The sequence below is a fragment of the Gouania willdenowi genome, chromosome 7 (genome assembly GCF_900634775.1).
Source record: "Gouania willdenowi chromosome 7, fGouWil2.1, whole genome shotgun sequence".
Classification (NCBI taxonomy): domain Eukaryota; kingdom Metazoa; phylum Chordata; class Actinopteri; order Blenniiformes; family Gobiesocidae; genus Gouania; species Gouania willdenowi.
In genome coordinates, this window is record NC_041050.1 from 27,468,079 (window position 1) to 27,484,163 (window position 16,085).

General features: G+C 35.7%; 1 protein-coding gene across 3 annotated transcripts in view; it reads right to left on the reverse strand.

Moving 5' to 3' along the window:
• The window catches only part of dennd2c (DENN/MADD domain containing 2C), a 56,719-nt gene extending 42,029 nt beyond the window's left edge, over window positions 1-14,690 (reverse strand). For all 3 annotated transcript variants that reach the window (XM_028452714.1, XM_028452715.1, XM_028452713.1), the window contains exons 1-2: window positions 14,404-14,690; window positions 75-994 (exon numbers count right to left, since the gene is read on the reverse strand). In XM_028452714.1, the coding sequence (XP_028308515.1) occupies window positions 75-844 (770 nt within the window). In that variant the 5' untranslated portion in view covers window positions 845-994; window positions 14,404-14,690. The remainder of the gene's footprint in view (window positions 1-74; window positions 995-14,403) is intronic.
• Window positions 14,691-16,085: the final 1,395 nt, after the last annotated feature.

The following is a 16,085-nucleotide window of genomic DNA, read 5'->3' on the forward strand; positions in this document are numbered from 1 at the left end:
AAAGGGTTAATCAAAAGTAGGTTTTTTAGGTGTTCCTGTCAAATCATTGCTTTGCTTTTAGGATGCTGACTCACCTGTTCTTTTTGTGTCTTGAAAGTCCTTCTCCCCTGGCGTCTGGACAGGGAGGGGGTGGGAAGTTCGGAGGGCCGGCAGCCCTCCTGCTGCACCCATTGACAAGGTGGTTTTTAGGGGATATCCCTGTGCTGATTTGGTTACGGGCTCCCTGATACTCAAAAGTCCGCTGAGGTTTTGGAGGGGGGACTACCTCACCTGAGGACCTGCTGCCATTTTCCCAGTGCAGTTTATCTCCCTCAAGCTTCCGCCAGAACCCCCGTGAGGTGTAGAAGTTTCCAGCTGGCAAGCTGTCATCCTGGTCCTCAGAGGATGGAGGTAGAGGTTTTAAAAGGACTTCAACATCCAAGATATGCTTCCTGTTTGTCTCCCAAGTGGAAGTAAAGGACTTTTTACATGTGGACAAAGCAGTGTTAGCCTCTAGTTTGTTAGGTGTCTGATTTTGTTGTGCTGAGAGATTCTGGATTCCAGACGTTGTGGTTAAAAACTGAGTGGAAGATTTCCGTAGAGGTTCCGACTTATAAGTAAGCACACAATCTTCACTCCTCAGGGGAAATCCTGATTTAGTTTGGGATACAACTGGAAGGTGAGATTTCACTGCTAAATCCTTGATGTTGCTTTGCTGGCTGCGACCTTCCCACTGAGAAATCTTCTCCCTGATGTTTACGTTCTTCTCTTGGGAAGATGGCCTTCCTGAATGCCAGACCTCTTTGTGAAGACGATCAACATCTCCAACCCTCCGTCTTCCCTGCTCCAGCCTCAGAGCGAGCATGGTGCGAAGGGACAGGTAAAAGACTCACCCTGAGTTTTCCATAAGAGCTTTTCTAAGTTGGTTACAAATATTGATCATAATCCATGTGTTTTATTACTTATAGTAAGAGTTGGCTTGTCCTGACTGTTGTCGTTTCACTTTGTGAGCAACCTAACAGGAAAAAAAGAGGACAATTACTCATGGCTTCATTTAAAAACAAGTCCAGACAACACAATGGCTGCAGGGTCAAAGAAACACTGCAACAACACAAGCACACACTCGGGGTTCTTACAGCTTCAGTCAAATTCAATTCAAGACTTTTAAAGACTTTTTAATGCCATTTGAAATTAAATTTAAGACTGACTTCACAGTAAACACAATTAGAGAAAAAAACGCCACATCAATTACAGGGTCAGTTTTAGGATATTTTTTTTCCAGTGCCTTATGTAGATGCACAACTGGTGGGCCCCAAAGTAAACAAACAAAAATAGACAAAATTACAGTAAAATACACAAAAAAACAGACTAAAATAATCAAAATCACTCAAAACACACAAGATGACTACAAAAATAGCCAGAAATCTGTCTATAAATACAAGGAAGGTCTGTCTGTGTGCGTGTCTGCGTGTGGAGCGCATATCTCTCTGATGAAGTGTCTGATCGATCTGAAATGTCATGCACAGCTTGCGCATTGCCCGTGAGTGTGCATACATTATTTTTGACTTTTTTGGTGATTACGTTTCAAAAAGTTTATTTTCATTTTATTTTGTAATCAACGTGGGTTAGACTGGCTGGGACATGAAAGGGGGGAGGGGTGTCTGAGCAGCACGCACACTGATACTACTATTACTACTACTACTACTATAACGTACGTTTGTTAGCTAGATCTGGCCAAAAGCTGTGGCAAAAGCCCTTTACTGAACACACATGCCCGCAAAGTCTGTGTAACTTCGGTATTTAGTGTTTGAACGCAGCAGTAAGGGAACAGCAAAACATGCACATTTCTCCGCGAACACGGCATTATTAATGCTGATATCACCACGTGTTTATAACCTAATGCTCACCTTACGTAAAATAAGAAAAAGCAAAACAAAAGCATGTAAGTAAGCGCGTGACGCTGTTACATTGCGCGCTCCATTGGCACCACAGGCAGAATATGAGAAGAATCTGCAGATATGATACCAATATTGCAGCCTTGCATATTGTCTGATACCGATATTGATCCGATATCAGCATGAATCATACATACTTTTTTTTTTTTTTTTTTTACTTCTTTTTTTTTTTTTCCTTTAATAAAAAATATTAATTACTTATTTTGTAGTGTGGAATGTCAGAAAAGGCTTGATCAAGTGATGTTACTCAAACAGAGAACAATAGTCAGGAACAGCGGGTATGAGAAAAAACTGACCCATTTATCATTTAACCTTCAACATAAAATCTACAGTATTCTACAACTGAAAAATGAATTTGGAAAAAAAAAAATAAAAAAATTTGAATCCAATATTCGTTTTCTGGCTATCGGACCGATATTTGATATCGGATCGGGACACCCCTATTAAGAAACGCTATTCAGAAAAATCTTTCCCTATCTTGTTGAAAGTCAAGCTGCAACCACGTCACTGTTTTGTAGTTGGTTCCGCTGTCATGACTGCGCAATGTTATGGTAAATTATATGTATTTTTTAAAACAAATTTTACCATTTATTTTGAAAGGTGAGACTAATTACAATAATAAAATCATACTTATTATGTGTTAACATTTAAAACATTTAAAACTTTTGAAACATTGATTTAAGAAATTTTAATGACAATTAAGGCTATATTTTTAGATTCACGAATTAAATGCCTTTTAAGACTTTTTAAGGATCTGCGGAAACCCTGACACTCATCCTAAATGCCAATGATACAATAAAAGCTGCTTCTTCTATTTTAATCTATTTTTGCCAATCTGCATTTCAGACAATGGAATGAATGTGTAGTATGAGTTATTTCAATAGGCTTGAAAGACTTGAAAACTGGTACATTTTCACAGCAGACTTAAGGAGCCAGCAACAATTGATGATGGAAAGCCTTTAACCACACCTATTTACACTGTGGAACAAATGCTGTTCACATGCCTGTGCTGTTTATCGTACACAAGATAGAAAGATATGACGCTATAAACACTGGTTAACTAGAATATGAAAATGTGTTTATGCTGTTGAACACAGTGGATACATATACGGTTGATGTTGTTTGATCAACCATTCACACCAAAATATTCGTCTTAGTGAAGATTGCAAGTTGGAGACTTTAAACTAACCTGCATGTCAACAAAAAGAGACTCTGAACATATGGTCTATCCAAAAAGTCAATGTACAATGGTTGGCCAACCATTTAACATTTTAATAGTACAATTTGGCACAATGAATATCGCTTTACGTCGGCAAGCACTCAGCTTGTACCAAAAGATCCGGATACAATCATCACCCACGGACATGGAACTACCAACACTTTACAAATTATAATTTCAAATGAGAGCTTTCACAATATCAAGTCTTTATTGGTTTCTTGTTTTGGCTTTTTCTGCACCATTAGTGAAGCAATGTCTGGCACAAAACTGCACGAAATGGTTAAAGACTCAACAAAGCTAGGATATACTGTATACTGAAGATAATAGCAAACACATCACATAATATGAATGACAGAAATGAGAGTTGTCTTGATTAGAGGTCGACTGATATGGGATTTTCAAAGGCCGATGTAGATACAGATTTTTTTTTTTAAATTGGCCGATATCTAAAGCTGATTTTGGAAGCTGATATTTGAGGCCGATATACTTTTTTTTTTAAAGCACATTGATTATGTAAGATAATTGAAACACTCATGATATAAATGTATATATTAGAAATTAAATACACCAATAAAACTCTTATCATGTATTGAACTTTAAATACACGACCGTACACAACCAAGTAAAACTAAAATTCTTATCCTATTAAGGATATAATTATTATTGAAAAAAGTCCATATATCTGCTCTATATATCGGCCGACCTCTAGTCTTGATATTGATATAAAAAATACAATAAACTATGTCTTCAAATACTTTAGTTTTAGTGTAGGGTTATAGCTAGTTAGTCACTGTCTCAGGAACAATATATTTTAATACCAGTAAAAAAAATTATCTATTTTGCAAATATTGATCTTTAAAATTATACCTCTTTGTTTCAGTCTTAAATACTTTTCACATTAGACAGTTTTACTTCCTAAACCAGCAGCTGTTTTCAAGCAGATTACACCTTAAAAGTAACTTTTGCACACATAAACTCACTCAGTGCCATTGACGAGATAATTCGTCATTTCAAATCCAACGTACAAAGGTACAAAATACCCCCAGCCTGTGAGCCAGATAGCGAAATAATAAGTGACATGTAGGAGCATGTAGGACCAGAGCATGTGTGGAACTCATGGATAGTGTGGTGATGGTGAGATAAAACCATAAAAAAAACGGGGAACACAATGACACTCTGTATGTCCGGGAGGTGGAGGAAGTTGCGTGTGTGCAGACTGACGGGAGAGAAACTTGGAGGAATGCCAAAATACAGTAAGAAGTCCATTTAACTCTGACCCAGATAGCAAAATAATAATAATTTTGCCATCAAAAGCCCTGTCTTAGTGTTTTTTTTTGTTTTATATAAGGAAACAATGTTCAGATGTTAGAGTTGTCACTAAAGCAAAAAAATAGCTTTAAAGTCACTGACAGGGTTTTTTTTTTTGGAAAAAGGCTTTTTTCACAGCTTTTTGCTCTGAAACTGAAGATTTGTGTAAAACTTGCTCTATTCAATGGCTGATCACAAAAGAACAAAACAAGCCAGAAACAAATTCTTTGTTTTTTGATAAAAGTAGAGGCTTCAGTCTTTCAGAATCAGAATCAGAAATGTTTTTAATGGCCATGTACAGTTTTAAGGACAGTACAAGGAATTTGTCTTGGTAGTTGGTGCACAAAACAAACAACACAAAAAAATTAAAAAAAACAAAGAACAACCCAGCAACAATAATAATAATAATGACAAATATAAGGATGAGGGATAAATAAAGGATAGATAGAGAATAAAGGATAAATATAAATATATAAATATAAATATATATATATAGCAGATAATGTCATCATGGAGGTGGTGATCGGGTGGGGGGGGGGGTTCAGTGGGTGACTTGGGGTGTGTTCATGTGGATGGTGGCAATCTGGTGTCAGATTTCAGATAGTCATAGTAGAAAATATTGTTTCCTTTAATCCTTTAAAATCAGTCAAAATGCTCAAAAACGGCTGGCACTGAGGGGGGAAGAAAATCTGTAAATGGCTGGGACTGAATGAGTTAATGATAGATTTCTTTTACAAGAGCTTACTGACGTTAGATGAAATATGTAGCATGTGCCACTAAAGCTATCCAAACAGAGGCACATTTAGCATTTCCAACACTTTAACCTTACCAACAGAGCGCTAGATAGTACTGGTATTTATGAAGTCCATGAATGAGCAGCTTCTGTCTTCTCTGTCTCCTGTTTATTTACCTTTTCCATTCAACAATGTGTCAGTGTTTGAAGCACCAGATGTCACAGATGAAACTTGTAATCCTACCCATAAACTGTCAAAACTCAACCAAAATGTAGCCTCTGCCAGCTATGGAAACTCTAAACCCCACCCCAGTAACACAGCTTCTGCAGCGGTCGCCATCCCCCCCACCCCCTTCTGTCTCCGCTGTCTTAAAACTTTTCTCACTTACAGTCTTGTCTAATTCATTTCCCCATCAAGGAAAGTAAGACATGCTTTTGTTTTTTCTTAAATATTTATTTTCATTAATCCAGCAGCCCACGGACCACTTTTGTGCTGTGCTAGTATGTTGGGGTTTTAATAAAGTAATTTTCAAGTGCTATTAGTGTTAGCAAAGTAGAAATATAGCACTCGTGACGATGAATATTCAAGCTCAGCAGTTCAAACTTTATTTTGACTTGCCAAGAACCAAACAAATATTTATGAACTAAGAATTCATTCAGATGTTCACACCTTAACAGCACATAGTGAACATCACACTCTATAAATCTATATCTATAAATTCAGAAAGTAATTCAGGAAAACTTAATATATTTTTCTTCACTGAAAGGTTGCTTTAAAACCCTTCAGAATCATTTCTCAGATACATGAATGAAGCTATATTTGTTCTAATATGGAGGTTGAGAAATGAAGAATGAGGCCAATGTTATAGGCCTTACAGACAAAATACACTTACAGACGGGCCGATGTATAAACAACAGAAAGGCCAGAAGCATAGACTCTAACTACTGTCTTCCATCTTAAAACACTACACTATCCACTATTACTACTTAATAATATAATGTAGTGAAAAGTTTGGTTATGATCTGTAGAACCAAGGAGGATAAAAGTACAACAATTCCTGATTTTTTTTTGTCAATGCTTAATATTCCAAACAAAACAAAATATCTTGGGCATATATTCACAGAGGACTTGTCTGATGATGCTGACATAAACAGACAATGTATAACGCTGTATGCCCAGGCCAGGGGTCTGCAAGCTGCGGCTCTGGAGCCTCATGTGGCTCTTTGACTCTTTTGCAGTGGCTCCCTGTAGCTTTAAAACAAATATCAAAATTATGAATTGTTTTGTTTTACCGAGAGTATTGATGATTAATGACATTAACTTGAAATAAAATTCTGATAAAACAATTGCTAAAAATAATCTAAAAATAAATCACATTGTGCATCAACTTTCCCTTCACCTGTGGCAAACCTTTAGTTTTAAATCTCTGGTAAGATAACTAAACTAATAAAAAGAGTATTCTGGAAAAAAATAGAGATTTTATTTGTGTGGGGAAAAATTGATTTAATTGCCAATATGCCAGCTTAACATGCATGCTTGATATGTTGTAAGAAATTAGCATGTGACATCACATGATTATGTGTTCAAATTCAAGTACTTTTTTGTAGCCCTTCAAATCCATTAACTCAAAAAATTATTCGATACTATTTTAACTGTATACAATTTTATACACTGTATTGTCTTCATTGAGAAGGTATTTTGTCGGCTCTGGACTTTATTCCAGACGAGATGAGGAAAATGGCTCCTTTGAGAGTAAAGGTTGCAGACCGCTGGCCAAGGCAAACACGCTGGCGCGTAAATTTGGATTTTTGCGGACAAAGTGAAAATAATGTTGTTCAAATCATAATGTACACCTCTGTACACAGCGCACCTTTGGTCGAACTATAAAAAAGGAACTTTGCAAAGGTGGACTATAATGATGCTCTGCGTGTGCTTCTCAGGAGATGGTCTGGTGCTAGTGAGATGTTTGTTACTGCTGGAATAAAAAACGCTGCAAGCCACACTGCAGACGCTTATGTACAGCTTTATATGCTGTTTGCATAAGTCGATGAATACAGTCCCTGGTTGATGTCACCTATAGTGCTATCAGTCAAGGATGTGGAGGCACTGGTATAGCTGTCTTTTTAAAGTGACTGTGTAATTGTTATTTCTTGTATTTTTGTTGGTGTTTTTTATATAGTGTGTCCCTCTGTCTCTCTGGACCTCGAGTCCCTAATAAAGTTGAATTGAAATTAAATTGAAAATCCATCAGATGAATCCACTTTAGATGATCGGTCTAAAGTTGAAACTTTGCTACTACGACTATGTCTCAGAAAAGTCTTTGGAATCATTTATATCAACTTTTATCCTCAAACACATGTAATATCCTTCTATATGTGGTAGGGATGTAACGATTCACTCAACTCCCGATACGATTCGATTCACGATACTGGGTTCACAATACGAGTCTCTCACAATTTATTTTACAAAATGGGACTGTAGGCAATTTTTTTTTTTGGGAAAAAAACTAGAAAATACGGTACTATTTCCCTTTTATTTTTCATTGTCAAAAGAATTCCTTGATAAACTATTCAAAACAATGCAATTTAACTAAAAATAAATCTTGAATGAAATAAATAAAGGAATAATACAAATGAAAATGAAGCCTATTAATTTAAATTCTGGTTCTATAATAAACAATGCAAAACTGCATAATAGTTCTTTTCTGAAATACATTTTCTGAAAATGTATTTTGTGCCTTAACAATTGGACTTGAAAAAAACGTGATTGCACTGATTTACGTCATATTTGTTTGGACCAGCAGAGAGCGCTGGTAACATAGTGGTCGGTTGGCATGCAGATATCTTGCAGTGAAGAAGAGAAGCTATGCTAGCAGACAGAGCTAATAGAAAAACGTGACTTTTACAGATATTCAAGTAATATTACAGATATTCTTTTGGTGCTAAATGGGTAATGAATCATTTATTAACATATTTAAGAGTAGAAGGCGGCCAGAAAGACAGTGTTAGCAGACTCCGCCCGCCGCCTACACTTGTGGATAGGTTATGGTTAAAAAAAGTACTGCGATTCAATTTTCAGAAAATCGATATCAACCGTGATACCTATGAATCGATTTTTAACTGCCTTACGATTAATCGTTACATCCCTAATATGTGGGCATCGCCTTTTTGGAGATTTCAGACAATCAGCATTTGCGTATCATATTAACAGGATTACGCTTGGAATTTTAACTCTGATGGTGAAATAGCATTTCAATCATCCAGTACCTTGGACGTTATTAAGTTATTGCTAAGAAGACCAGGAACATTGCGGTAAATTAGAGCAGGGAAATATGGACCAAAACTCATATCTCGATATATTTTCTCAAAAGGGCGATATACGATATAAAGCTCAATGTTTCTAACTCAATAAAGTCTGACCAGAAACACAATTCTAGGTTAAATGTGCTGATGGAAGGCACAATTATTACCAACCAGCTGCACAATATTTTCCAGTTTTGGCTTTTTCTCCTGCAAGGGACAGCATGTGAGTGAATTCATTAATGTGGCTTGTTTAGGGGAAGCAATTCATCTAACTATGCTTTTCATGCTGTTCCAGGAAGCAGAGAAAGCAGCGACTCCTAAAACTAGTATTTTAAAACAAAAGAAGCTATAATATAAATATATAAATATCGGCAATATTGTATTTTCTATATCGGCAAACTAGAACACTCAATATATCTTGAATCTCGCAATATTACCCAAGCCTACAGTGGATACATTTTTATGTTGCACTTATAGGAATGGAGAATAGCGGTGGGCGCAGATTTCGGAGCCATCTTACTACAGCTCCACGCACGTCTTCCACCTGAACAAGGAAGACGCCTTGAAACGATTAAGTCTACACGACCACTGGAATGATTGGATACCTTTAACCTTAAAAAACTGTTGAAATATAGATTAATGGCTCACTTCTGCAGTAACAACAATGCCACAGTTTGTCAAACACATCGATCTTCACAAGCGTGTGTTTTTCTACCTGGTATCCAGTGTAGACAGCAAAGTAAGAATTTAATTGTACAGGGAAACATGTTTCCTTACTGTAGTGTGCACATGATGATAAACTAGGAATGTGACGATATCTCGATATGGCGATATATCGCAATGTTTTTCCGCACGATCGATTATCGATTTGCTCCGTCGAAGTATCTATTTTTTTTATTTGATTTTTTTTTTTTTTTTTTTAAACCTTTTCTGATTTTCACTAAAATGTGCGGGTAGGTTTTCACAGAAATTTTGTCACTGTTTGTTGAAGGAACCAATATATTATTTACTGGAATATTGCACTATAATGGTGTTACTGGTAAGAAAGACCCTATTTTTTGTTTACAGAAAGCACTATTGGAGATACTTATTCATTTACATTGGTATGTTGACACTTATTTACAGAAATGTTTCACTAAAATAGTGTGACTGTTCATAGGACACTTTTTGTCTTTCAGAGATATAAAATAAAAATTGTATTTTTTCACTTAATCTTTTCTTTTCTTGTTATGTCATAGATTATCGTAGATTGATTTCTGACCAATATATCGATAATCGCAGTATCCTCATATTGTGAGATAATCATTATCGTGAGCGTTGTATCCTGTATCGTATCGTATCGTGAGGTACCCAGAGGTTCCCACCCCTATGATAAACGCTTTGAATCTGTCATGCAATCTAAAGTGCTTTTTATCAAATCTGCAGCTTCTAAATCGCCTCTCATTCCTTTTTGTGAAGTTTTTTAGTTTAGTCGTCTTTGAGTTTTTAATTAAGGTATGGTATCCCTTCAAAACCAACATTACTAACCTGTTTCTCATTGTTTTAGGTTTTCATACATGTTAACTAGTAGCAAATGATGTTTCTCTGTAACAGCGAGCTGGAAGGCACAAATGATGGATTTATGATTTGAATAGCTTCAAAGTATGACTGTAATGCATCTTATTACAGCAAATCAAATGCTGACAGATCTGATAGACTATTTGGATCAGTACTCGACCTCAATCTCTGAGGCTAATTCAACAACTCTGTTGGTCCTGGAACCAAATCACCGAGACAGATTGCACATTAGTCGTTGGAGACCAGAAGACATGTAAAAATTCCAGAGCAGAGCTCATGATCATAACTCCATATGTTGCATTCCTACAAAGCTGCATATTGTGGGAATGGGGAAATCATACATTGACCAAGGGACAGTCAAACGTTTTGTCTGCCAAATGACGCCTTTGTTTGGTTTGACCTCAAATGGAACATATGCTTGCTCCAGAATGTTGCTCTATCATTCCCAGACCTTGGGAATGACAATGCCAGTCTCCCAAAATGACCCATTTGCATTATTTTGTCTGTGTGTGGTATGTCATGCAGGAAGGCGCGAGTTGAGTTTCCTGAGCTACAGGAAGAAGGATCAACACGCTGTCCATAATTACGATGCAGAGATATTTACACTCGGCTGCAGCCAATGATCTGAGTCATCAGTCAGTGGGTTTACTACATGCAGTCTGAGCAAACCAAACAAATGTCTTAGTCTGATGGTTAACAGATTGTGAAATGTATGTTAACAAGTTAGGTCGGCTGGATTTGGACAATCCATAGCTCGATTAACACAACCAGACAATGCGATTAAGAACTAAGCTAATAGTGAACACCTGCTTGATAGGAATTACATGGCGTTTTGTACATGCACGACTTTTTCTCTTCAAAGAAGGAGATGCTGACGAGAGGCAGAAGACAGACTTTTTGATGAAGGATGAAACCAATATAATTCTACTAGTGTTGTAATAGGGTTTCAAGACCACATTTTAAAGGTCTTTATCCCGACTAGGACTCAAAAGCATTTTTGATTGGTCTCGTCTCGTCTTGGACTGGCCGGACTCAGAATTTTCATTCAAAACCATAAGAGACCAGCACTGATCTGCTATTCGTCAACTTTATTAATATAAAAATAAGGAGAAGCACACGGAAGTGTTCCTGATTATATCATGTTGGCTCACTGTGTGTTCTCCCTCCTTGGAAATATTTTTCCAGTTCCTTATGTGTCAGACACCTGCAAAATCTCACACATCAGTCCATCATCACGTTGTATTTTGAAAAACGTTTTTGTCTGTAAAATTAATGTAAAAGACAACTCAATTTAAAGAGAGAATGCATCTTTAACTTTTCAACCTTGTCATGGTTTTAAAAATTAACTTTGATGGTCTTGGTATAGAGTTGGTCTCAACTCCCAAAAGTCTTGGTCTTGTGATGTTTTGGTCTCTGTGCATTCTGGTCTCTGACAAGTCTTGTCTCGGATTGTGTCAGTTTAAGGAGCTGAGCATCTTCAAACACATGGAGAGGAGAAAAATGCAGAAAGAAAACATTGAATTTGTTGCTATCTAGGGATGTAACGATTCACTCAACTCCCGATACGATTTGATTCATGATATTGGGTTCACGATGCGATTCTCTCACAATTTATTTTACAAAATGGGAATGTAGACAAATACTCCTATATTTTTTGGGGGGAAAAAAACTAAATACTGTACTATTTTCCTTTTATGTTTAATTGTCAAAAGACTCCCTTGATAAACTATTCAAAACAATGCAATTTAACTAAAAATAAATCTTGAATGAAATAAATAAAGGAATATTACAAATGAAGAAGAAGCCTATTAATTTAAATTCTGGTTCTATAGTAAACAATGCAAGACTACATAATAGTGCCTTTTCTTTTTAAAAGTACAACTGAAAATGTATTTTGTGTCTTAACAATTGGACTTTGAAAAAAAAAAAAAAAAAAAAAAACAGTCTGCACTGTATTTACGTCAGATATTTGTTTGGACCAGCAGAGGGCGCTGGTAACCCAGTGGTCGGTTGGCATGCAGATATCCTTGCAGTGAAGAAGAGAAGCTATGCTAGCAGACAGAGCTAATGGAAAAACGTGACTTTTACAGATATTCACGTAATATTACAGATATTCTTTCGGTGCTAAAGGGTAAAGAATAATTTATGAACATGTTTAAGAGTAGATGGCGGTCAGAAAGAGAGTAGTAGCAGATACCGCCGGCCGCCTACACTTTAAGACGAGAAGGATAAATAGCACCCTCTGCTGTTTAAAAAAAGTACTTCGATTCAATTTTCAGAGCATCGATGTGAACCGTGATACCTATGAATCGATTTTTAACTGCCTTACGATTAATCGTTACATCCCTATTGCTATCCTCTTCAGATTAACCCAAACTACTTCAATACGCACTGTTTTGTAAAGGATATAGCGCCTCTTTGGTCATTCACAAACCTGTGCTGGGAATGATAGTTACATTTACAAACAAGTACAAACTCTTATCTCCACCTGCTCTGTGACATCCAACTCAAATGTGATATAGAACTTGTGAATACAGTGACATTTAGTCACAAGTCCACAACGCACGTCAACATAAAATCTTGAATATCAACCTGTAAACTTTTATTTTTTTTAAGCGAAACCCAATAAATCATCCACCTAGAAGCCAGACAATGAAAACACAAAATGTGAGTAGTACCCTGTCATCAGCGGGCAACTAAAGTGAACCTAATTGCAGCTTCACAATTGTCACAACACACACCCTCAGAAATGAGCTGCATGAACAGACATGTTTAAAGGCGAGGTAGTTTCATCTGCACTGAGCGTTAATGCTGTAATAAAAGAAAAATGCAGGGTTGAAGCATGCACAGCATGAAAGGAGCAACAACAGTTAAGTGTCTAAAGTCAACTGATCCATCAGCAGCCTGCAAGACGAGCCTCTGGGTGAACACAGGTGTTTATATTAAGAAGTAGAGAACAGAATATTTCTGAATTAAGATACGCATTAAATGAAGGAATTTTGTAATTTGGGGGAAAAAAGTACATTTAGGAAAGCATTCAATTATGCAATCCACTCTCCAGAGTCTTTGACTTGTGAGAATACAGGATGGCTTGAAAAAAAAAAACCCAAACAAAAAAAAACACGTAATTCAGATTGTGAAGGAAAAGAAAACTGCAAACTGAATGAGATGAGTGGAACAGGAGTAAACCAGTTATAATTGATAATGGTAACACCCATTCCTCTTTCACTACAATGTCAAAACAACCGCAGGCAATATTTGAATATCATGATTTCTTCTGTTTTGGATTCCTGTGAGTTAGGTTGCATATCTTCACACGGGTTTGTATTGATTTAAAGAATCTAATATTATTATATATTATAATATCATTATAAACATAATCTATGCTGGGTTTGATCAGTACTACACTTTGTTTTTTACACATGTTGGAGCCAGTCTTTAAACTGGAATAAAACCTCATTTTTATCCCAATTATCAGCATTTTCATGAATCAGACACTTTGTATTTGGAATTGTTCTGTTTATATTTATGTTTATATTTTTTCTAGTTGATTGTTACTATTTAATGTTTACATTACTAGAGAGAGCACAGTTCACCAAGTCAAATTTCTCGTGTGTATAACATACATTACATGGCCAATAAAGTTGATTCTGATCCTGATTTAGATTTGAACTGTGATAGATAGATTTAATTTTTTTTTAAAGCTATCATATATATATATATAACTTACAGAATTTTTTTTATTTTTCTAAACATTATATAATATTTATACAAGCATATTAATGTTTGACGTTTTACAGTTTTATCAACCAGCCAAGGGACTAGAGAAAATACAAATTTAAAATTTAAAAAAGTTAAAATATAAAGATTTAAAAAAAAAAAAAAAAAAAAAAAAAAAATAGAATTTAAAAAAAAAGAGAGAAAGATAAAAAAAATTTTAAAATAAGTAGTCATTCACAAGAATTCAGTTAAATGTTAATGAATATGTATTGTCATATAAATAAATAAATAACTTTTGGACGATTAGGGTATAATATATAATATATATATTTCCTATTTCACTTCAGTGTTTCTAAACGCAAAATGCAGATTCATGCATCTCATTTTTCAAACTTTTTATTATTATTATTATTATTATTATTATTATTATTATTATTAGAGTGCGGGAATAATATCAAAACATTTTCAATTGATAAAAAAAAGTGTAATAAAAGTGTAAAAATACAATAAGAAGAAGAAGAAGAAGAAAAAGAAGAAAAAATGTTGTTACATAAATGTAATTTCTCGTGCAGATTTAGATCAACTCCGTTTACTAGTCATTGGTTATTACATGCCCAGTCTTTACTTACCTCGGTAGTTTAAATGTATTCACTAAGACTTAAAGTGTTGTCCATCTTTGGTGGAAAAAATCCCGATAAAATCCAGCGGGTCCCATCGTTGCGTGTGCAGTTAGCTGCGGTCAGGATATTAGGCTAAAGTTGGATAAAAGGAACATTATGTAGCGCTACAGGAGGATTATAAAGCACTTAAGTTTATACTGCACTGGTCAAACGTGTAGTTCTTCAACAAGGCTGACATTAACAATGAAAGCGTCCACAAAGCGGAGCCTCTCTCACTGCAACACCCACAGTCATCCAGTCTAACCACACAGGAAACAGTCAACACACGCTCCTTCAGAATAAACTCAGAGACTGTCAAAATAATACCCATGTGTCACTTAGTTTCAGCTATTTTACTTTTATTTTTTTAACATAGAGTAATATATAATATCAAATTATGACTACTAATGTTTTATATACAGAGGCTTTGTTAAGTTATACACCCGGCTTAAGACCCTGTTTACATACCATAGACTGTAAAACATACTACACATAAACAACTTCCGTTTGTGGTCTTTCACAACAAAAGGCCCCATACGCTTACATTTGGGCTCAAGTTGGCAGGACTTGTTTCTTTCCCATTGTTTGTTTTCCATTGTTGATCATGCATTGACATTTCCTCTCTGTTACTAAAACAGTGGGACTCCAGTAGAAACAACTTTTCATTTAATTTAGAATAAACATAATGCTTTTATTCTGTATTCTTACAAATTATCATGGGCTGAATTATCATGCCACTTCGCAGGTCGGTTTGACAGCCCAGGTATATTATTATTTTGTGTTTAAAAAAGCATTATTTTCATTAAAAAAAAAAAAAAAAACAAACAAAAACAAAAAAACAATAACTATCGACAATATTTAAAATAAATTGTGCTGCTAAACAATGTGACATGATTCATGAATTGCATTGTAATATCATGAAAATAACAACAACAAAATAGTCACTGTTACCATAGACCAGTGGTCCCCCCCCCCTCCCCCCTTTGCATTTTTGTCAACTAATGCACCATCTTTTCATATCATACGTACCCTCTCCATAATTTCATAGCTTTTTCATTTGTGGAAGAGCAGGCTCTCCTTAACCTCTAAATGTGTCTTGAACATTAATTCCCCAAGGCTTAATCTACATATTCAAAACAATGACTCTAATTTAAAGTGGAATTTATTTAGTTTTTTAAATTACCAATGCAACTTCTATGTAATTACTTCAATAGTAAGTAAATGTGGCCCTGATGTAAAATGTAGCTAATTATTGTCTCCTATTGTCAAAAAATCGTCTCTACAGCATAAAATAATCCTGTTTCAATAAATTACAACAAAATATCTTATCTTATCTTATCTAGTATCTTATTAAGCAATTTCTACCTATAAAAGCAAGGATGGTCTGTGTGTGTGTGTGTGTGTGCGTGCGTGTGGAGCAAAGATCTCCCCGACGCGGTGCGAATTCGACCTGAAACTTGGTCAACGGGTTCCAAATACCCCAAGTGTGTGTATCTGTTATTTTGGAGTCATTTGGTCATTTCAAAATGTTTATTTTAATTTTATTTCACTTCTGGATGGCAGCTTTTGACCTCAGAGTGTGAGGGGGCGCTAGCGCACCATCTATATCTATTTCACTGCACACCTCCTCACCCGAACAAGAGTCACGTGTG